The 22,026-nt window shown below is 41.7% G+C and overlaps 3 protein-coding genes and 3 long non-coding RNA genes across 6 annotated transcripts; 4 read left to right on the top strand and 2 right to left on the bottom strand.

The window, feature by feature from the left end:
• Positions 1-2,591: 2,591 nt before the first annotated feature.
• LOC147307270 (uncharacterized) lies at positions 2,592-3,845 on the top strand (the record flags this gene model as incomplete). Its single annotated transcript, XM_086274282.1, has 3 exons — positions 2,592-2,774; positions 2,938-3,115; positions 3,362-3,845. Coding segments are annotated over 3 exons (498 nt in total), but the record flags the coding sequence as incomplete, so codon positions are not given.
• A 770-nt stretch (positions 3,846-4,615) lies between these two features.
• LOC147307269 (uncharacterized) lies at positions 4,616-5,739 on the top strand. Its single transcript, XM_086274037.1, has 2 exons — positions 4,616-5,374; positions 5,626-5,739. Exons 1-2 carry the CDS (start codon positions 4,734-4,736, stop codon positions 5,726-5,728), a joined length of 744 nt encoding a protein of 247 aa, XP_086130163.1. The 5' UTR covers positions 4,616-4,733; the 3' UTR covers positions 5,729-5,739.
• A 1,461-nt stretch (positions 5,740-7,200) lies between these two features.
• Positions 7,201-10,629, top strand: LOC147307268 (ubiquitin carboxyl-terminal hydrolase 42-like). The gene is made up of 7 exons (XM_086274036.1): positions 7,201-7,330; positions 7,451-7,500; positions 7,592-7,674; positions 7,950-8,090; positions 8,331-8,431; positions 8,612-8,777; positions 8,873-10,629. The coding sequence occupies exons 3-7, from the start codon at positions 7,666-7,668 to the stop codon at positions 9,692-9,694; spliced, it is 1,239 nt and encodes a 412-aa protein (XP_086130162.1). The 5' UTR covers positions 7,201-7,330; positions 7,451-7,500; positions 7,592-7,665; the 3' UTR covers positions 9,695-10,629.
• Positions 9,925-12,703, bottom strand: LOC147307267 (uncharacterized). Its single transcript, XR_015126333.1, has 3 exons — positions 12,542-12,703; positions 10,554-10,649; positions 9,925-10,478 (listed from the first exon to the last, which is right to left on the bottom strand). It is a non-coding gene; the product is annotated as an uncharacterized LOC147307267 (long non-coding RNA).
• LOC147307266 (uncharacterized) lies at positions 12,202-14,022 on the top strand. The gene is made up of 3 exons (XR_015126334.1): positions 12,202-12,999; positions 13,251-13,554; positions 13,754-14,022. It is a non-coding gene; the product is annotated as an uncharacterized LOC147307266 (long non-coding RNA).
• A 3-nt stretch (positions 14,023-14,025) lies between these two features.
• LOC147307265 (uncharacterized) lies at positions 14,026-21,802 on the bottom strand. Its single transcript, XR_015126332.1, has 5 exons — positions 21,387-21,802; positions 19,446-19,522; positions 18,456-18,489; positions 18,152-18,306; positions 14,026-16,372 (listed from the first exon to the last, which is right to left on the bottom strand). It is a non-coding gene; the product is annotated as an uncharacterized LOC147307265 (long non-coding RNA).
• Between the last annotated feature and the right edge of the window lie 224 nt (positions 21,803-22,026).

The raw sequence follows: 22,026 nt of genomic DNA, 5'->3' as shown, positions 1-22,026 counted from the left end.
TCGTCCCAGTGGGGAGAGACTGTCTGAAGATGTAGTGATGAGGCTGATGGAACCATTCCTAGACAAGGGCAGAAATGTTACCACGGACAATTTCTTCACATCGCTTTCACTTGCGCAAAAACTTCTTGGACGGAAAACCACCATCCTCGGCACAGTCAACAAGATTCGCAGGGAAATTCCTCAATCCACTAGACAGACAGATCGCAATGAATTCACCACTCAGGTATGTTGCAGGTCTTTTGTGGTTCTATGTTTATGTGTTTCATTGTGTGTAAAAGGGCTATGGAAATAACAATTTATCTTATTTCTTAGGTGTTTTCAACCTCTGCTGCCACGCTGACGGCGTATGCGGCCAAACGGAAGAGGACAGTCTATATTCTTAGCAGCATGCACAGCGTGGTTCAGACTGATAACACTACCAAAAGGAAGCCAAACACTGTCACCCTTTACAACAAAACAAAGTGTGGCGTGGATGTGATGGACCAGATGGTTCGGGAGTACACTGTCCGCAGAGGAACACGGCGCTGGCCAGTTGCCGTGTTTTATAACATGATTGACATGGCAACACTGAATGCACATGTGCTGTATCAAGCATGCACCGGGACGAAGGAAAGACGGGTGGACTTCCTGGTGGCGCTTGCAACAGAGTTGGCTCGCTCTCATGTAGCTGCGAAGAAGGCAAGAAAAGAACAGTTGCTTCGGACACAACCCTCCACACCTAGCCCTGGAAAAAGAGCCACGTGTCAGGTCAAACACAAATGCAAGAAAAATCAGGCCACTATGCGATGTGTTCACTGCTACAGATACACATGTGGTAAATGCAGACGACAGATACCATGGCAGTGCCAGGATTGTGAGTGATTGCTGAAAATGTTGAAATGTACTCACTCACTTTTTATTATTATTTGTACATATGTGTACAAATGGTTGGTTTTTTGTACTGTTTTCATCAATAAATCTCAGCAACAAAGGACCTACACCCATGTGTGTTGATTTCTCCCTAAGATGGCAAACTGAAACACTCCACTCCCCCACCCCCTCAATCACTCACCCCCACTCCCCTCCCTCCAGAATTCCTAGGTAACAACCTAATATACATATGAATGACTAGCCAATTTAGCTTCCACTTCCAGCATTTGACTGACTGCTCTCCGGCTTTTAAAGGTAGAAACGCAAAATGATGACTCCGCGGGGGTCTAAGGTAGAAACCCAAAATGACTGCTCTCCGGGGGTCTAAGTGTTTAAAGACGCCTGCCAGGGCGGATATTTTCGAAAACTCCGTTTTAGCATTTACGTGTGGACAAAGGAAGACGGAGAAAACGCAGCGTCAAAGGTGTGCGCCTATTTTGATGCCACACTGTGCGCCAAGTTTTTGTCTCGGTGCCATGAATTCCTACAATGGCAGACTTAGACAAAATACTGTTAATTTTATTATCTTCAGTGTTTAAATGCTTACATATACACACGCAGTTGTATGTTTGAAAAAAAAAAAAAAAAAGAGTTTGTTTTATCGGGTTTGCTTGTAATTGTTGCCTATATACATTTTAAGCTATTATTTATTATTTAGTTCAATCAATAGATCAAGTTTTGTAGTGACTATGAAGTATATTTTAATTATCTGTTTACTGTTTATCCTAGACAGGGCAAAAAAGGACTCCAAATTTTAAAAAAAGATAAAAATGAAAGACTGGTGCATTGTGCAGTTCAGCACTGGTGGTACAGAAATAGTCCCTAGTTCATGGATAAATGGGGAGAAATTGTCATGGCCTCCATATCCTCCGTGAGACACATTCAGGATCCACGCCACAGTAAAGAGGAGAGTTCATCCTGGTGCAACATGGCTCACCTATGCACCAGTCCGACTTCTAATAAGCCATGGTGGGTATCATCTGGATTGGTGTTGTATAAATGTAACAATAACAAGTTTTTCGTGTCCTAATTTATGTCTGGCCATACATTGTGTTTGTACTTCCAGACACATTTCACGAAGCAGAACGCAGTCTTCAGAAATATCTAAGTGAACACTGTGATACGTCTGACCTTCAGTCCGAAGCTGAAACTCAGACCAGTCATAAAAGAAAGCACAAGTAAAACTTTTTTTATTTCACAAACATATCTTTGATTGCTAAGAATTTATGATCTTGTCTTTTATACATATCTGTGGTGCTTCCTTACTGCAATATCACCACATAATATAGTCCAAAAAGTGGAAGCTTGTAAACTTTTTATAGATGCAAAGCCGTGTACACTTGTGCACTTCAAAAATTCCTTGTATACTGTACCTTCTTGCACATCTCCGTTTCCTGTGTGTGTTGTTATAAATCAAACTGTAACTTTAGGAATTAATATTCCAAAAGCACATTTGTAATTACTTATGACCGTTTTCAACTTTTTTTCTTTAGACCAAATCCCCTGTACACATAGTGACTCAGAGGATGAGCAGCCCACAAAAAAACGGTTTCCCCAGGCGCCTCGAGTGACAATACCAGGTAATAAAATACTGTCTGGTGTCTTTGTACATATCTGTGTGTGACACAAGGAAACTTTTGACAAGTTGTCTGTATTCTTAAATACTTAAAAAAAATTATCTTTTTCTGTCAGACCTGACGAGAGCTGTTAACGAACTCCGTGAGGAGGTCAGAGCCATCCGCAATACCGGCTGCAATGAATCGGTAGATGCTGGGGTACTGCCTCTGGATTTGCCCTTGCACAACATTGAGGAGCTAAACAATGCAGAGGCACCTCTTCAATCACAAGAGGCAAATAAGGCAATGGTAAGTATATAAAGGTTATGTACACTTTGTAACTATAAAGTGTAATAGCTGTCAGATGTGATTTAAATACATAACAACGGCCTGTTGATTAAACACACAAGCACTTGCATACACATTAAAGACATGAGACACGCTAATTCCATCTCTTAAAATGTGTCTATAGGTGAGACGCTTTACCTTGATTGGAGGGACCACACTGGAGGTGCGAGTCCGCCGTGTAATGGCTTATGCCATTACAAACGAGCTGGCCTCGGTACTAAACTGGGCAGGGAAAAAAACCAAGGACCAGACAAAGCAAAAAAGGGCATTTAAAGATACAGCGCTCTGCAAATGCATATTTGGTAAGTTTTACTGTTTTTTTGCTATATTACTTTGTCCTTCTTAATAACAAGACTTTCATGTCCGGTTAATCTGGAGATGGAGTCTTTGGTCTTTGGCTTGTTTAGTCCTCGGGTTGTAGTTTGTACAGCCCGAGGACCCCATGTTTATTTTGTTTTAAAGACAGTTAACAAGAGCTTATTCATGTGCTCTAATTCACTTTTTTTTGTTTGTGTGTGTGTGTGTGTGTGTGTGTATTTTTGTCCTAGATGGCCTGACGCAGCAGTTAGGGGCAAACTCTATGTCCGAGTTTGTCTTTGCACAAGCAGTGCAGAAATGGCTCCGATACGCCCCAGATCGTTTGGGTGGTGCAGGACGCACATCATGCATCCCCATCCCAGAGTAAAAAATTACAAACTTCTGTGAAACATATAAATGTAAATAGGAAACTGTCTTTTAATAAAGTATTTAGCAAACGAAACATGCCTATTGACCTTTTTTTGTTTAGTTTTTTCTCTGTTACATCACATGCAATGCTTTCTTATTTTAGGATATTAATATTGACATGATACATTGTGAGACATTTGGTTTTGTTTTTTTTTTTTTAAGGGTGTCCAATTTGAGGAATAAGTACAATTATGTGTTTAGGTGGTTTAAGTATTGATGGAAACATGCAGTAGTTTAGTATTGGTTAAAATACCTATAAAGAGAGGTAGATTTCCAGTCATGATTTAACTGTTGTTTTAATAAAAAGCAACTGTGTGAAAGAGGTGGAAAATCAACACCATAGCTCAACAGTGTTTCAATATCAGAATCTGACATTGTTTCAATGTCAACAGTATTAGAAAATATAACGTTGAATCAATGTCAGGTTTCAACATTGATTCAACATCAAAACCTGACGTTTCAACGTTAAAAAAGGGTGCAAGAGTGACGTTAGGTCAACGTCACACTTCAACGTTGATTCAATGACATCACCTGATATTGACTCAACATTGTTTCAATGTTTCCTTGCTATCTGGGTAGGAGGAAAAAAGTACTTTGTGACTTTCATTGATGACTACTCCAGATGTTGTAAAGTGTATTTCATAAGAGAAAAAACAGAAGTCCTGAGCAAGTTCAAAGAGCTTGAAAGAACCTTCTCAAATGAATGTGGACAGGGAGTAATAAGACTCAGAACTGACAATGGTGGGGAATACACATCTAAAGAGTTTCAAGAATATTTGAAAGCTCAAGGCATCCACCATGAAATGACTGTACCACACACACCACAGCAAAATGGTGTTGCAGAGAGAAAAAACAGAACTCTAGTGGAATCAGCTAGAAGCATGCTGTCACATGCAAAGTTGCCAAACACATTCTGGGCAGAAGCTGTTGCTACTGCAGCTTACATACAGAATAAGCTCCCAACATCTGCTTTAAAGAACGAAACACCCTATCAGAGATGGTATGAAAAAAAACCCAGACATTAGCCATATGAAAGTATTTGGTTGTGTTGCCTATGCTCATATTCCAGACAGAGAAAGAAGCTGGACAAAAAGGCAGTGTTGTCGCAAAATGTGCAACAACAGGGACTGAAGGACTAAATACTAAAGGAGCAGTATCAGTCCAAGTATCAGTCCAAGCCTAGTTCTAGTTGCAATGAAAAACGATCTTCCCGAGACAGGAAAAGACTGTACTCTAGCTCTGGCAGAGATAGAGAAAAACACTACAGGGATAGGAGTCACGAACGAGAAAGCGACGATGATCGTCACCGGTACAGACGGGACTACAAAGACAGTCACCACCGCCAGTACAGGGATTGTTTCCCCCTTTCTGGACGTTACTACAGGGAATGGGAGGCCGATCGTCACCGGGAGCGAACCTTCCAGCACCCTCGGGAGCGTGATCGCGACAGGTGCTCTAACCATTACAACCGCTACCGGTCAAGAGAGGACATTGACCATGAGCGAAGGGGATATGGTTACTCCCACCGAGAGGAGTCTCGTGGCAGTCGGAGGTGGTTGCAGGATAGTAAAGACTCCTGGACAATTAAGGATAAGAGTAATGGCAAAGAGAGAGAAAATTACTCCTCAAAGGAAGGAAATTTCTCACCTTCTACAGCACCAGAAACAAACAAGTTCAAGGGCTCGCCTTTCCTCTCCAGACAAAGAGGTTCAAAATCGCAGGAGGACTCTCAGCAAAGACAGGGACGACAGCTCTGAGGCCCGCCACACTAAAAAACACAAAAAGAGTAAGAAAAAGAAGAAATCAAAGGATAAAGACAGACACCGTGAGAGTGGGTGAGTATTGCCATCTTTCTCTCGATCCTTTAATGAAAACAGAAGGAAATGTGTTTGTTTGTTTTAAGCTAGATTTTTTTTGAAAATAATATGGGGTTAAAGCTCACTATCAGTATTAATATTTTCTTAAAAACGGAAAGAATTTTCATCATTTTATTGATAATGGGTCACTTTTTCTGTCTTAGGCTGGCCGTAAAGCTTGAGATCTTGGTTTTGTTAAACAATGTGATTGGTTCTCTGTCATCCCGTAGAAGTTCTGACGGAGATTCAGACAGAGCTGCGGAAATGAAGAAGAAAAAGAAAAAGAAGAGACATCGGGACAGCGATCCCGAACTGCACAGCCCAGTGCTCTGAGCCAGGGCCGTGCAGAGAGGTTTAAAGGGGCGGGTGCTTAAAGCTAAAAAGGGGCACATTGAGCCAGGCTGAATAACAACAACACACATTCATCAAGAATCTAATATGGGCAACAAGGCAAAGCAAACGTAGCCGATGTTTTACCTGATGGGTACAATGTTGCTGTTGAGGGGTTGCTGTGGATAGTGCTGGAGGGCAGGGCTGTGTTGATCTGAGACTGTAGACATTAAAAAGTCCATAGGAGAGATGGTAGCTGATTAAACAAGTGTCATGAGATAATAACTAAATGCAAAGATTGGTGACAGCGCTTAGGCTCTGCCTGTGAATCACTCTTTGCTTCTCTTCTTCCTTCCATCCCATCTTTTCATATATCACTCTCCACTTGCTATGTGAGAACAAGGCACAACTTGCTATTGCAATAAACTATAATTTAATCATCCACACCTAACAACTCCAGCACTTAATCTACAATAAAATGATGAGAGAAAAATGTTATAGCACTGCCTTTAGTAGCCTCACACAGCTCTGTTTCCTCCTCATGTCCTTACCAGGCATGTCTGGACAATGTTATATCATGAGTAATATTTTTTTTAAAAATCCATCTAAATAAAACACACACATGCACACACACAAAGTGACATTTTAGACCTTCTTCAGAATACTGTATATACTATGGGCATCATGGTGCTGATCCAGAATCCTTACATTATTATTTATTACTAGAGCTACAATAATAAAGCAAAGAGGAGGGGGAAGTAATAAATATGAAATAATGTATTTATGATGATTCCATTTGTTTCACTATCCACTCTGTGCAGGGGCAAAGCTTATTACATTTTTAAACTATAGAGATACAATCATTTTACTGCTGTAAAATCCAACTTTTGTCTTATTTAAAATATAAATCTAATATAATCTGCTTCTTAATGTATGTTCTTTAAAATACAGCGTGTGTTTTTTAATATATTATAATTATAATAATTATTATGTGGACATGAATATTAGATCGTTTTTTAGTGAAATATAATCCCTCCAGAAAGGCAGGAAAAGCCCGGAAACTTACTTTAAAACTAAATATGTTCTAAATACTTTAAAACTAAATATGTTCCCTAAAACGGTGACAGAGCTACAGACCCATGACAGCCTTACACAGGTAGCCAGCAGCTATGACCAGCACTACTTGTGCAGTTAATAAAAGGACAGGTAATGTTTGTCGCGCTGTTGCACACACAGCACGCTCGTTTGTCAGTTGCAACAAGACAGCTTACCAACGTGTACGTAATAAGATAATACTCCTGGGTGCTACACACTACAGTGTACGCTGTACACCTACTTACTGGTTTTGTGGCATCAGTCTGTATGGAAGAAATATAGTAAGTCTGTGTCTCTGAGTTAACTTGTGTTTCTCCTACAGCTCCGGACCGCAAAAAATGCGCGTGCTCTTTGTGAGCTCGTTCCCGGCTCGTAACCAGCGCGTTCTGCCGTCAAGGGCGATCATTGGTTAAATGTGATCATGTGACTGATGTACGGTGGCCCCTAGAGACAAAGCACGTACAACCTCTTTCATCCATCAAGTGTTTGGCGGGTACCTAAGATCCAGAGGTAAGTCACTGTTTTTTAAGGTTTGATTTATTTTTCTTTTATTTGTCTTTTTATGTCTTACAGCTTGTGTGATACTCATAGCACTGATTTCTGTTTCTGTTAAACGTTTAAACTGCAAAGCTGTCTCAGATACATTTGACCCTTTTCTGGATATCACTCTGGAAATTAAGGTAATTGGACAACATTCAAAGTGACGTTGCTACTATGTATTCTCTGCATTATGGAGTGTGAGGTTTTTCCTCTCTCTCTCTGTTCATATAGACTGCTCCAAATGTCTCCAAAGCTCTGAAGCAGTTTGTCAAGCCAGAACAGCTGGATGGCGAAAATGCTTACAAATGCACCAAGTAAGTCAAAGAGATGCCAAACCATGATGAATGTTTGTTTCCTTCAGGTGCAAAAAAATGGTAACGGCCTCAAAAAGATTCACAATCCATCGCAGCGCCAATGTGCTCACCCTCTCACTCAAACGCTTTGCAGACTTCAGTGGAGGCAAAATCACAAAGTCAAATGGCCAATAGTGTCTGCTTAAGTCATAAAGATACATGACAGATGCTTTGTTTTATTATAAAACAGGATATTTGCATGTAATGTTTGAAATTCTTTGTGTGGTGGTCATCAGGATGTGAAGTATTTGGAGCATCTGGATCTGCGGCCCTTCATGTCTCAGTCCCACGGGGAGCCCCAGCTCTACAGGCTGTATGCTGTGCTGGTTCACTCTGGATTGAGTTGTCATGCTGGACACTATTTCTGCTATATTAAGGTACTGGCTGTGCCCGAATCTGTTTGAATGCTGCTGTTGCTTAGTACAAACAAACACACACCATAAACAACACATTTAAGCAGAAAACTGAATGCAAACAGAGAAAAATACTTTGTATGCATTGAAAGAAAGAAAAAAAAAAAAAAGACCCCTATATAACCATAAGATTCTTCTTTTTAGCTCAAATTCAATTCAGAAACTGAATCTGCTGTGTCACATCTCTCTCATTCTGTCTCACAGGCCAGCAATTTGCAGTGGTTTCAGATGAATGACTCGTCCGTGTCAGTCAGTGACATTAGGACCGTTCTCAACCAGCAGGCATATGTCCTCTTCTACATCAAGTGAGTAAACATCGGTATTTTTAAACATTCTAGGCTTATTCCTTCAGTAGAACTTTTCCCATCATTATTTAATAATGTAGACATGTTTATTCCCACTTTTCTTGTAGAAAATGTATTATTATAACCTAATGTTATAATGTTGATGCTTTGTCATGGTTAATATTCTTTCCATGTCATCAGGTGCACAGATGTGAAAAAAACTGGGGACTACAGCCACTTGAACCATAACGCTGGCATATCTGGTCAGTCATCTCCCCGGCCGGTGGTGATCCCACGCACCATCGCCACCATGCATCAGAACAGTGTTGGCTTCATAGGTCCCCAGCTGCCACCACACATGAACAAGGTACTTCCTCACCTGAGGGTACTGATAATGTTGTTTTTGTTAAACCCAGTGTTTCTCTTCTAAAAACCTGTTGTTGTGACTTCTTGTTCCTTCAGAGTTCTCTTCATGTTAATGGATCTCTGAGGGAATATCCCACAAGCTCCAAGCCCAGCACGGTGGGGAAACCAAACCATGGACTAGCTTCTTCTGCTTCCATCTCCCACTCAGTAAGCCAGCCCACAATGATTCTAGACAGCGACAAACAACAGAAGCTTTCATTTTCAATTGGGCAAAGCAAACCGAACCGCCCATCTGCTTCTTCCTCCTCTTACTGCCAGCCGTCCTCCGCCAGCAGCTCCTCCTCCTCCAGCTCTTTGTCCTCCTCACAGTCTACCTCAGACATCCAACCAGACGTTCGTTTTATTCCGCGTCCACTAAACCAAGTCAGCGGCATGCCTTTCAGTAATGGGGATCAGAACCCTGTAGGAAACGGGGCGTCCTTCCTGGTGCCGGATAGCCAAGAGGAATCAGACCAAGAGAACTGTGACACTCTGGATAACGGCAGTTCATCCAAGTCTCATCCTAATGAAAATAAAGACACAGGAAATGTCTTTGATAATTCTCCCAAAACCGCCAATGGGGAGTCAGGAGTGCACCATCACGGCAATGGATTAAATGGACAAGCGTATGGAGACTTCAAATCCAGCCAAAATGGGCACCACAATGGTCATCACAAAGTGAATGGACACAGCGGCCCTGACAAGGTAAATCTTGTCTTTATTTTTATAAGTTCAAGGGCTCCCCGCCACGGGCTCACCTTTCCTCTCCAGACAAAGAGGATCAAAATCGCAAGAGGACTCTCAGCAAAGACTTTTTTTTTTTTTAAACAAAGTTGCAAAAACTTAACTCAAGGCAACCCACTGCATTTACGTTTTTAGGTTCTGATGGATCACTTATAATTTCAAGTTTAGGAGAAAAGTTGCTTCAACTAATGTTTTTGTGTTTACAAGATTAATAACTGTGCTTTTTCTTCTCATATTTTATTGTTTTAAGCAATGTATTTCCTAAAGTTTACACAAGGTATTAGTTTTAGTTTACGCAACATTTTGTTTTGCCAATCAATTTCCTAAAGTCTAGAAAAAGTATCCTTTATAGTTTCCCTGTTGTATTAATGAATGTTTACACAATGTTGATTTTCAAATAACTTTATTGTATTCAAACACAACTGCACCACTGACAATGTTTTGAGATGAGCCATTTTTAACATACTGACAACATTCAGCCACAAATAAAGTCCTTTTCCCAAAGGGGAAAAAAAAAAAAAAAAAAAAAAAAAAAAAAAGGTCAAATTTTTGTAATAAATGTTACAATTTTAAAGGTGTGGTATTGTCAGACAGAATATCAAACCTATCTTGATTGATAGTCACTAACAAACAGATTCAAAACATCAGATGGCAGGATGTGAACTCTTCTATCTGGTTTCCATACAGCAAACAAATGTGTACTTGAGTTCTTTGGGAAACTCCATGTTGAGTCCATAAAGTAGGCCAGGTAGGCAAAGGCAGTGGGAAGGTCTGGCAGATCATCAAGAATAATGTTCTCTTCCAAAACAATGGCAGTGTTGACCCCTGTGGACTGCGAGTTGGGTCCCACGTAGTCCTCCAGAACAGTGAGGATGCCCACCGTAACACCTCAGGTTGCCCTCTCAACTGGATCTGTATCCTATGCAAAATTAACAACAGTACATATAAGTCTCTGTAAACTAAAACTGAAGATTGAGTAGATTTGCATACTCACCAGACATGTTAAGAAGAGTTTGGTCTCGTCGTCGCGAACAAATATCAGTAACCCTTCCAAACTGATGGTTCGTTGATGCTGGACTATGTTTGAGACCTAAAACAAGGAAATCAAATAAGACTCAGACTCATTTATAAACCTACCATTTTGTTTTTAAAACACATTAAGTGTTGTTGCTAAAAATACAGCCTTATAAAATAAGATGTTAAAATTAGTTATTCCAGATAATTGCTCATGGTTTTGTCAGTGTTTTTAAAGTAATTTTGATGCACAACCAATGTAGCACACTTATGACAACATTTTTTGAATGCATTTATAACAAAAAGTGGAATGAGAGTTGAACTCTCCGTCATGACCTGCCATCTGCCAAACACACAACGCTGCTTGTTAGCTTATAATCCCCATTCAGGAGGACACACTTTTTGAAAACTAATTTTATATCAATTTGGGAACTTCATGCACAAGTTTTGCAAACAAAGTTATATGGTACTATTTACCTAAAAATGCAGCCAAGGCCTCAGGCGTTTTTTATATAACCATTTAAATCTATTTACAAAACAATCAGGTGTTCTGCATCAAATAAGAAGGCACACAAATTATTTGTGCCAGTCCAAAAATAAAATAAAATAAAATAAAAAATAAAATAGTTTGTGTTCAGTATAAGACAGGAGAACACCAAAGGCCTAAACCCTGCAGGTCTGGCAACAGGTGTATCAGTCCTGTTTTCCATGTAGGAACAGCGTTTACAATGGAATCTGCTTTTGATGGCTTTTTTTTGAAGCAAATGTGACATTGAGCAGTATAACTGACACACAATACAAAACAATAACTACACAACACACTAACTACAGCCTCCAAACATGCTAAACGTCACTAATGTCTCACATATGAAAACTCGCGCTCTCTTTCTTTTGTTCGCCCGCTTTCCGTCGCGGGTGTCACTCCTAAAACGGCCCCTTCTTCCTAAACAACCAAGTGCCACATGTTGCCATATCATTTTTGATTGGCTGACATGGTAAACTCTAACACCAATAGGGAAGGGGTGTTTTTTGTTTCGCTTTTTTTTTTTTACTCGTAAGTAGAGTGTTTGCTAGCGCGGTCGTAGAAAACGCAGTTTTTTCCGTTCTTCTCGCTGTAAACACCACTGTTTTGTTAAAAAACACATCGCGTGTATTTTTTAATCATAACTCTGGTTTTACGTGGCCTATCGACACAATTCAAAAACTGGTGTATAGTTTGAAGTCCGCACTTTCGACCCAAGTTGAAATAGAGACTGAGTTGCTGCATCGTCTTAAATTGGTCATGTGATTTTGACGCGCCCCCAGAGAGTTAAAGTCTGTTTGATATGACTCTTGCAGACTCTAGTCTGCCTTCGTATTTAAAATACCCCCATATTTACTGCTCTGCTGCTTGTGCTCTGTAGCTGCTTCTCCGATCTTCCTCTCCCTCCTGTTTGTGTGTTTGGTGGAGCTCGCTGGCTGCGAGGACTCCACCACACGTTTACACAGAAACTAAACCACATTTTATTGGCTAAATATGCTTTTAACAAATTAAACGACATGGCAGCGTGCGCCCCGAAATTATTTTTTTTTAATAAAAAGCGGCGGAGCGGCGGGCGGGCGGGCCGGCGGGCGGGGGGGTTCGCCGCCGTTGGTCGTCAGCCATGAGCGAGCTAGCCTATTTTGTGGGGGTTTTTCGTTCGGTGGTATGTCGGCCACAAGCCGCACTTAATGAAATACACGTAGGGGGTGTCGCGGAGGCTTGTCAGACATGAGCGCGCCTGTTTGGTAGGGATGCTTGTCGGATTTTCATTGTTTTGTGACATGGCGATTTTTATACGAAAACTTTAAAGCACTATTTTATGATGGAAAACATTCAAGTTGCTCACGAGGGCATTCAAGCAGCACGATTGAGTAAAACAGTCTAGGGGGAATCTTAAATGATGTAGTAAACACATATAAATACACAATAAAAGAAACATTACTTGCCTTAAGAAAGTTGAGAAGAACGACCTTAGCCGCATCCAGCTCCTGGTGTAAAAAGCCTCGTGTTCGCGTTAAAGCAGACGGCAAGGTGGCTTTCAGTCCTTGCAAAAGTGCAAGTAGACCCCGTAGTATCCAAAAATATGAGATGCACAGAAAGGCGCCAACAGCTTCAACTCATGTAAAACTTGAATTCATTCATTTTGCCAGCAATAAATTTCAGCTGAGACCAACTTTTGCTCCAAAACGTTAAATGATTAGTTGAAACCCTTAATGTATTTGAGTTTATGGGGCAACTCAGCTTTTATTGTTGAATTGTGAAAGAAATGACTGTAAGCTCAGCAATTGCAAGTTTGATTTTTTACAGTGCAGGGACGACAGCACTGAGGCCCGCCACACTAAAAAACACAAAAAGAGTAGAAAAAGAAGAAATCAAAGGATAAAGACAGACACCATGAGAGTGGGTGCGTATTGCCATCTTTCTCTCCATCCTTTAATGAAAACAGAAGGAAATGTATTTGTTTGTTTTAAGCTAGATTTTTTTTGAAAATAATATGGGGTTAAAGCTCACTATCAGTATTAATATTTTCTTAAAAACGGAAAGAATTTTCATCATTTTATTGATAATGGGTCACTTTTTCTGTCTTAGGCTGGCCGTAAAGCTTGAGATCTTGGTTTTGTTAAACAATGTGATTGGTTCTCTGTCATCCCGTAGAAGTTCTGACGGAGATTCAGACAGAGCTGCGGAAATGAAGAAGAAAAAGAAAAAGAAGAGCCATCGGGACAGCGATCCCGAACTGCACAGCCCAGTGCTCTGAGCCACAGAAACAGAAGCAGCGAGGAAAGGGAGAGCCGCAAGCGACACCACTCTGACAGAGACTTTGAACATGACAATGGCTTTCCACCGGAAAAACGTCGCTGCACAGACTACGCTGACAGCAGCGGTGGCCATCTACTACCTTCCAATCATACCACACCGGCAAACTGTTCAAGTTACGGCCATCTCAATGGACAACCAGGTATTTATATTTAGTCTCCAAAATCACAGGAATGCTGAATTAAATGGTGCTGATGAGCTAGTCCAATTTTAAACCATCAAACCCTGTTTTGTAGGTTACAGCCAAATCAGCGGCAGTGGATTTCCCAGTGACCTGAAACAATGACTCTAATAGCTACTAATACTTTCTCTTCACTAAGACCTCATCTTTGTCATTTCAGATCCATCAACCGAATTTTAACAACAGCAGAGGAATGACATCAACTTTATTGACGTGGTGCTTCTTCATTAGGAATAAAGTGTTTTAAAATTTAAACTATCCCCCTTTCTTTTTCTTTCTTTTGTTTTCTCAAATGGGCTTATTTGCTGTAATTTCTCCTAGCTATCGGCTAAAAAGAAACCTGTTGAACATTTATGATGAAGAATATTAATATATACTTGTATGAACACAAAGCCTGGAGCTTAAACATCTCAACTGCTGCTCAGTGGAACTCAGGACTTGGAAAAAAATGTGTTAACATCAATCACAGAAATCCACCTGCTTCGAAGAGGAACGAAACAAAGGGAATGTGTCACGGTCCGCTGTGGCAGACCGTGTGGAGAGTGTGTGGAGGACTCAGGTGCAGACACAGGCGAGGACACAAAACTCAGTTCGAACGAAAAGCGAGCCTTTATTGTGGCTGATGATACGGAGTGCAAACAAGGCAGAAGCGCAGTGACAAGACAAAACTAAACTATAACCAAACTGGGAAACTGATGCTATGATAAACTATGAAGACACAGAAAACCATAACTATGAATACAAAGACTGGCTGTGAAAACATGGAGGGTGGGAACACAGACGACGCGACACAGACTGTATGAAACACAGAGACTAAATACACATGAGGGATGATCAGGGGAACTGGCCACACATGGGAGCACAGCTGACACACATGAACCTAACGACAGGAGAAGTGAAACTAAATACCCTGACATTGAATACAGACTTTCAAAGTAAAACAGGAAACATGGAGATTAGACATGACATGAACTAAACATAACCACGCAGACGTGACGCATGAACCAGGGAGACTTAGTTGTTTATGTCATCTTCCCCTGTACTAAGGAACAAAGGACTAAACAGCAATCTCAAAATAAACTAGATGAGCTAAACTAGGGCACAAATGAATACAAAAGATACATAAAACTCAAACACTGGGTTGCTCGACCCAGGACCATGACAGAATGACGTGATGCCCAAGAGGACTGAAAGGCATCGGAAGTTTAAGATGTCACCATATCTACACAGCTGCAATGTTTTACTTTATTTCTTTCTTTGATCCCACTGGGAGCCGTGAAACTAATGGAGTTTTTGTTACATACAAACACTTTTCTAGCTGTTTGGGCTCAGCTCACTCCTAATTTTCTCACAGCACTGTATCCATGTTTGAAATAACCAAAGACCTGGTAAGTTTGGAGAGTCGAGCACTGCTCGCTGAACTCACATGCACGCAAAAAGCTGTTTTCTTATCAGCATGTATTTTTTATTCAAAGTATTCGAGAGCCATTTTCCTGCACAAACGCCAAACCGTGCTTAGAGCTGAAAGCTGCGCCCGTGAGGAAAGTTTTGGCTTTGTGGGGCGGTTTGATCTGTCTGGGGAAAACGGTCCTCAAGATTCCAGTTAGAGCATTCACACGTATTCCAGCAAATTCCAGTATCTTACTTTGAAAGGGTTTGTCCTAATTCTCTTTCATATTACATATACTATCTAAACCTCAGTAATAACAGTGTGAGGGGAAGCTGCACAATGACCCTCTTCCACTATTGTAAACTTGTTAGCTGTCAAACTAAAAATGAGAAGAAAAAAAAATGAACAGGTAAAGGCTACAGCCATTATGATTTCCACACTACGTGAACACAATACAGAAAAAACAAAACAGTATGTAAATTATATACTATACATGCATAATGTGAGTCGGGGGGGAGGGCTGCTTTTTTGTGAAAAGATGAGAAAATAAATACAAAAGAAACGATCGCAGAGGTGGATCTTCACTATGTGAGTTAATATGATGCGTTACTGCTGGCAGGCTTTGTTACACACGACTTGGTTTGCCTTTAAAAAGGAAATATCGTAAATGGACGTGTACGAGCCCATGTTGAGTATGTTTGCATATACAGGTACAGTCACTTAAAGGCTACATTAATCAGACCAGCTGACTGATGAGCTTGAGGCTTTCTGTAGTTGCGAATTATCTACAAAATATTGTTGGCAGTTGTCGAAGGAGGTGAAGGTAATAAAACGCTGAGACCAGACAAGTTGGTCTGAGTGGCTGGGAGCTGAACATTCAGCTTTCAAATCCTCCCAATGTGTTGCAGCACCTTATGTGTCCAGCAGGGGGTAGTCTCACATTAGGGCATGACGAAAAGACTAATGATTACAGCTTTGGCCATCTCCAGTTACATGAAGTCCTCATGCTGTTCTCCATCGTCGTCTAGTGTGGTGAGAATTTACCTTCTTTTTTTAATTATATTTTTTGCCTGTAGCAGACTGAATTTGAATCTTTAATTCCCAACAGCCAAGAACTGAGGTGCAGACAAATCTTCAGGCAGAAGTAGGGATGATCCACGTCAGTCCCATATGTTTTACTGCATGTCCCGCAGGGCTGACGGAGAACGTATGAATCGGACGCCTTTGAGACTCTTAAACACACACACATACACACAAGGATTCCTCTGATGACAGAAATGCTGCTGACACTTGACGTAAGTGAGGGGGAGTCATCATCATTTCTTGTTGGCTATCCTCCTCTTCCTGGTGGCCAGCATGTCGTAGAAAGGATCCCTGATGATGCTTGCTCTGTGGAGGACAGGAAGGAACAGATTTAACAACGACAACACCTATTTTTAATATCAGCAAAACTGCTTCTATCTAGTCTGTCTGTGTCAGCCCTGCGACAGGCTGATGGTTTTTCCGGGATGTACCCTGCCTCTCACCCCATGACAGCTGGGGAAGGCTACACCCCCTCCCATCACCTTGAACTGGATATCTCTATCCTATCCATCCTGTTTTGTCTGTATAGTTGAAATAAATCACCCATCTACAAGTTCATCAGCACCAAAATCTGGCACTTACACTGAACGCTGTTCTTCACACACACTCGCTGAGCTAGAAATCTGTGCGACTGATAATTGTGTATCTTAGTTCAGTGGAAGTCAAATATTGAGTAACAGAATTTTAGGATGGAGCAGACATGCTGCAAGCTCATGAGCTTTTAAGTTGATGTGCATTTTTTCTTCTCCAATATTTCAGTGAGGTAGTTGCTAACTTTGCGTGCATTAAGCACTGCTGTGCTGTGAAGGTGAGAGACTGAACCAAAATGAGCTGCGGGCTGTAAAGTCAACACAAGCTAAAAAAAGCTCCAACACGTCACGAAGCAAAGTGGTACTGTGGGTGAAAGTGCGAATCATGTGGGTTTGTCACAATGAGCATCTTTCACCTCGCACATGTGATACGGAGCTGCCATAAAATTGTAAAAATTACAACTTCAAGTTTTTCCATTAACGCAGCTGCTCGTCAACCACGGCGTATTTAACTTGGACTTCTATAGCGGAGTCACAGATCGCTGATGGGAATAACGCTGAGTAATTAGCCGCTTTCCCACCACCATGACGGCTGACGTGTGCAAGTGCAGAACAGTTTCTACAACAGCAGTTTCCAGCCTTGCAGGTTGAATCAGGGCCGGACAGTGTGTGTGTGTGTGTCTGTGTATAGTCGCGTGCTTGTGTGAAATCTGCTGACCACAGGACAGTCTGCCACCCCGGAGTGTGGTTGCGGCAGCACAGCTCTGCCCCGCTGAGTCTAATGTGTAATCATTCCACTGCCAAAGTGACAGGAGGAGACTTCATGATGTGCAGCCACGACAAGCCAGCAGTCCCCCCCCCATGTGAAATTTTCTAAACCAAGAAAATTAGCAGTTTTCAGTCTATTTAACCATACCCCAGGCCATGCTCACCAAAATAAGATTCCAGTAACTCACCCTTAAACCTTCCCCACTTTCATCAAACATCTCTCCACACCAAGGGCTTTTAAATCTCATCAGGGCACGGGGAAGATTCAGCAGTACAATTTTTCGCCTGATATTGATCGCACTGAAACAGAGCCGATCATAACCAACATGCTCGAAAGTTACCCAGTGGGTCCAATTTGCAGCAGCACCTCCACTCCTCTCTGTGTTTAACAAGTGTTTGGATGGGAATGCATTAAAACTGTCATTATGTTTTTAAGTGTACAGCAGTGCGCCGAGTCTGAGCAGGTGTGTGTGTGTTCCCCCCCCCCTTTCTTGTTGCGCGCTAATCAAAGGCAAGTGTGCTTATCCAGCAGAGCAGACATCACCTCCGAGTGTTATCTGCATGGAAGTGTGAGAAAATGAGTCAGTTAGTCACCAGCCTGCGTGTGTGTGTGTACTCAAGCCTCAAGCATAGTTATGATTAAGCTCGCAGCTCCGTGTATGTGTGTGCGCGTTTGAGCTTCTCACAGTCAAGGTCAGACATGAGAAAGTCCCACATGGGAGCAGGCAGGCGTTGGCTAAGTGCCCTCTCAGTGTAAATGGATCCACACTAACGCAGCGTCTCTTACTTGATGGATTTGATCCACTCTTCTTTCTCCTCCGGGGTGGGGGCAGATATCCTGTACACTACGTGGTTTCCCTCGACGACGCGTCCATCCGCCTCCGTTTTGCAGGCCTTGATTACCTGACCTTTATGGTTGGGGTTGTAGAGCTCAAAGCAGTTCTAAAGAAAAATCATGAAACTGTTGATTTACATGATGAAAGAATCCGAGAACACATTGTTTGTGTGTTTTGGATTTTTTTGGCAGTGCAAAGGTATTTAAATTTAAATGAGAGGAGGATTTATTCGCAGGGACAGGTGGTGTTTCTTACAGGTTTTCTCGGCTCATCCACGAGGCTCTTTATCCTGAAGAGACAGAAAAACAGTCCTCAGTATCACTTATTCATTTGCATGCACATCATTTTACCACCACATAAAATGAAGACAATAATCATATCTATGTGCAAATGAAGTCACAGTGACAAAAGATCCGCCTGGATCATTGTCACATCACCTGTGACACCTTTAGCCTTATGCTGTAGCAGCTAGCATGGCTGCCATGACCCAGTCACAGACTGTATATAAAAGATGGATGTAGCCTCCAATTTTTAAAAAGTAGTCTGGACAGAAACTAACTATTTGCTAACCTGATTTATGAATTCAATAAACACCGTTCCGGTGAGTTTATGGTCTCAGTTGCATGTTTCAGGTATGATTGATATAATATGATGTTATTCTATAAATTATGGAACCATCATGGTAAAATAGATGATAAAGCAGGGCATGATGAGATGTGATTGACAAGATGCTTCTGGACGAGTGTTTCTGAGCCAGATCCTCCCAAAAATGACAAAAACCAAAATGTGATTTTTATTTTTTTTTAATTATCCATCTTTCATATACAGGCTATGCTGGCTGTCTTGTTTGTTGGTGGGACAGAATATGATTCATTAAAAAAAAAACAAAAAAACAAGAATTTGTAAAAAACGTAATTGCAAACAACCTTCACACTTTTATCATCACTGGTAATATTGAAGACATTTAGTATTTTTTGTTTTCTAGCGTGGAGTTTTACAGTTTCAAATAACAAGACCTCAAAAATATGTGTGGGCTGTAGTTACATCCTAAGGTTTTAAAAACTGAGCTTAAATAAATGATTAGCAGTAATAAAAGCCGAGGGAGGTCAACAGTGATCACTGACTGTTTTAGGAGCTTTTTGAGATCAAATAGAAGAAAAGCACACCTTCACCATTGTGCACCATGAAATGGTCAAATTCTGTCCTGACACACACACACGTGCACACACCAAATTGCCTACTTACTGTTGTGTATTCAAAGTAATAGAGGCAGTTGTCAGTCAGAATAAACCACCTCCTCTTCCACGTCTTCACTCGGCCACCTGCGAGGGAGAAACAAACAGCGTATGACGGTAAACTGAAAAGGTGAATCTGTTCGTGTATGTGGAAGCTAACCTGCTTTGTTCCACATTCCACATCTGGTTCTAATCAACATTTCCCAGCATTATAAGACCGAATCAGACCCTTATCCCTCAATCCCCTGCTCTTTCAGGGCCACATCTGCTTGGAGATCAATCAGTTGCATTTGAAGAGGCCCAGCATTTGCCCACTTGAAGTGCTGTGTGACTTCCTTTGAGAACCCTCTGACATCAGTGATGGCAAATGGGTTCTTTATGAACATTGTGAGCTGCTGTCCAAAGCTGAAGCTATCAAAACGTTTGCTGAAGTTTTCAATCAGCTTATCAACAAAGTCAACAAAAGAGGACACATCTCTCTGTCCCTGAACCTGTTCCTTCACTGTTGGGAAGTGTGCATAGTCTCCTTGCAGGTCTTCTTTGAACACTTCAAGTTTCCTCTGAAAGCAGCAGACAGCTGTCATCAGTCCACAAATTGTCCTTCCCGTGCAGGGAAGAGGTAGAGAGCATGAGATGACCCGTTCAGCTAATCGGTATGAATCACGATGATTCCTGGCATCTACAAACAATTGACGTTCTATTGACGAGTAATTTGGCCTAACCTTTTGGGTGACTTGCTGATATTTTCATGGCTGTTATATAATTTTATGCTTCCTTTCAGTGAAGTTGCAGAAAGGATTCCAATGGTTGTGTGCAGGTTTTGAAGCTAATGCTACAGCTGATATTGGGCCAGCTTATACAGCTTTTTTTGGTATGGAAAAGGGCTCTCGTAAGAACGAGCTTAGCTGTGTCCTTTGTGCCTTCTCAGTAGCCACAAGAGGAATAATACAGCCAATCCCCATGCAGAATGAGCCAGATCATTGACCTCTGACTTAACTTCGAATAAGATAATCCATCACATCACATTGCTTATACACTTATTTTCCCATTTACAGCTATGATACAACAACACAATTATATGAGCAGGTCAGCATGTTCAAGGGCCTGTTGTGCTAAGGAGATAATGGCAGCCAGTGTCAGAACGAGGGCGCTCGGTGATGAATTGAGCGGAGGAATGAAGACAAAGTGTTACCTTCCTCCTAATACAGAGATTTAAAGAGGGCGCAGCCATCACAGAGCAAAATGGAATAGCAGAACGAAGAGTGAAACAGAGGTCAGAGAGAGGGAGGGAGGAACCAAAACATGGGAGGAAAAAAAAGAGAGATAAAAAACACCATGGCAGGAAGATGAAGAGAGAAAATGCAGAGATTACTATAAAATGAGAAGAGAATAGTAGACAAAACAAAGAGGAGAGGTCACAAGCTGATGGATAAAGACAAAAACAGACATGCTGCAGGTGCACCACAAATTTCCTTTGAAACCTTTTGCCAAGGCCAACTTAGTTTTGCCTAGCTCTTTGTTTCCTTGTGATCTCACTTGCCTGACAACCAAGTCTCCCCTGTGTTTGAAGCTCATGCTGCCCGCAAATCTGTCTCGCACCATCATGCTTCCACCTTCAGCACGATCAACCCCAGCCCTCTACATTTGCTATTATTTTGCTTCTCCAAGGTTTTAATTATTCTGGAGTGAATCTGGTGAAATATTTAATCGAGTCAGTCTACCCTAGGTGCTTAACATTTATTCTTGCATGCTCGCATGCGACAGCGGTAACAGGCAAACGTCATTCGTTGGTCATAGGCACCATTTTTGTAGTTTTTTGTGGCACCTCACTATGTGATGTCTATCACAAATTTATGTTAATCTATTAACAAAAATACAGCACACGTTTGCAACTAACATGAACCACCATGGTGAAGGTTAATTTTACACCTCTGAGGCGCCCCATACATACCGAGCTTTAAGAGCCAGCCTTCCCTGTCGGGGTTGAAGAAGGTGTGCGTCAGATCGTTCCCGTCGTCTAAATAAAATAAATGTCACCGCACAGCCAGGAAACTACCCGTCAGCTTGCTGGTCCGTAACTACGCTTCTCTGCGCCGTGTCAGCCAGCGTGCTAGCTAGCAAGTAGGCAAGCTAGCTAGCCGCACAAAATGCTAGCACAGTTCGATAGCTACGTTTAGTAGCGGTTTTAGATACGGGCGGTTGCCCGGGACGGCATCACGGGCATCGGTTAAAAAAAAAAAATTGCTCGTACTCATGCTGCCCCGACGTCAGCCAGCGCATATTGGGAATGGCATAGGCACCGATCGGTTTTCTATCGCCCATTTGCTGGGAGTAAGGGCGCCCTTCGTTTGTGAGGTGCACCTGCTGCTTGCGGCGCAGAGAGAAGAGGGCGGGGCGGCGGGGGATTCTCTGACCGGCTGGAGCAGCATCTAATAACCAACTCGCAAAATAAAACAAAATAAACACAAACCAACAAACACGAAAACACCAGACATTATAATACAGGCTTATAATTTGCACCAATGTTTTTTCGAAATTCTATACACGAAAAGTGAGCGCGAGAGCCCTCGGTGCGCCTGCTTGCTGCTGAA

The sequence above is a fragment of the Aulonocara sp. 'chitande type north' Nkhata Bay genome, linkage group LG19, assembly GCF_057382095.1.
Source record: "Aulonocara sp. 'chitande type north' Nkhata Bay isolate Kocher_YH1m ecotype deep benthic linkage group LG19, A_spYH_male_GT1.1, whole genome shotgun sequence".
Lineage (NCBI taxonomy): Eukaryota > Metazoa > Chordata > Actinopteri > Cichliformes > Cichlidae > Aulonocara > Aulonocara sp. 'chitande type north' Nkhata Bay.
This window is presented reverse-complemented; position numbering and strand designations above follow the sequence as displayed.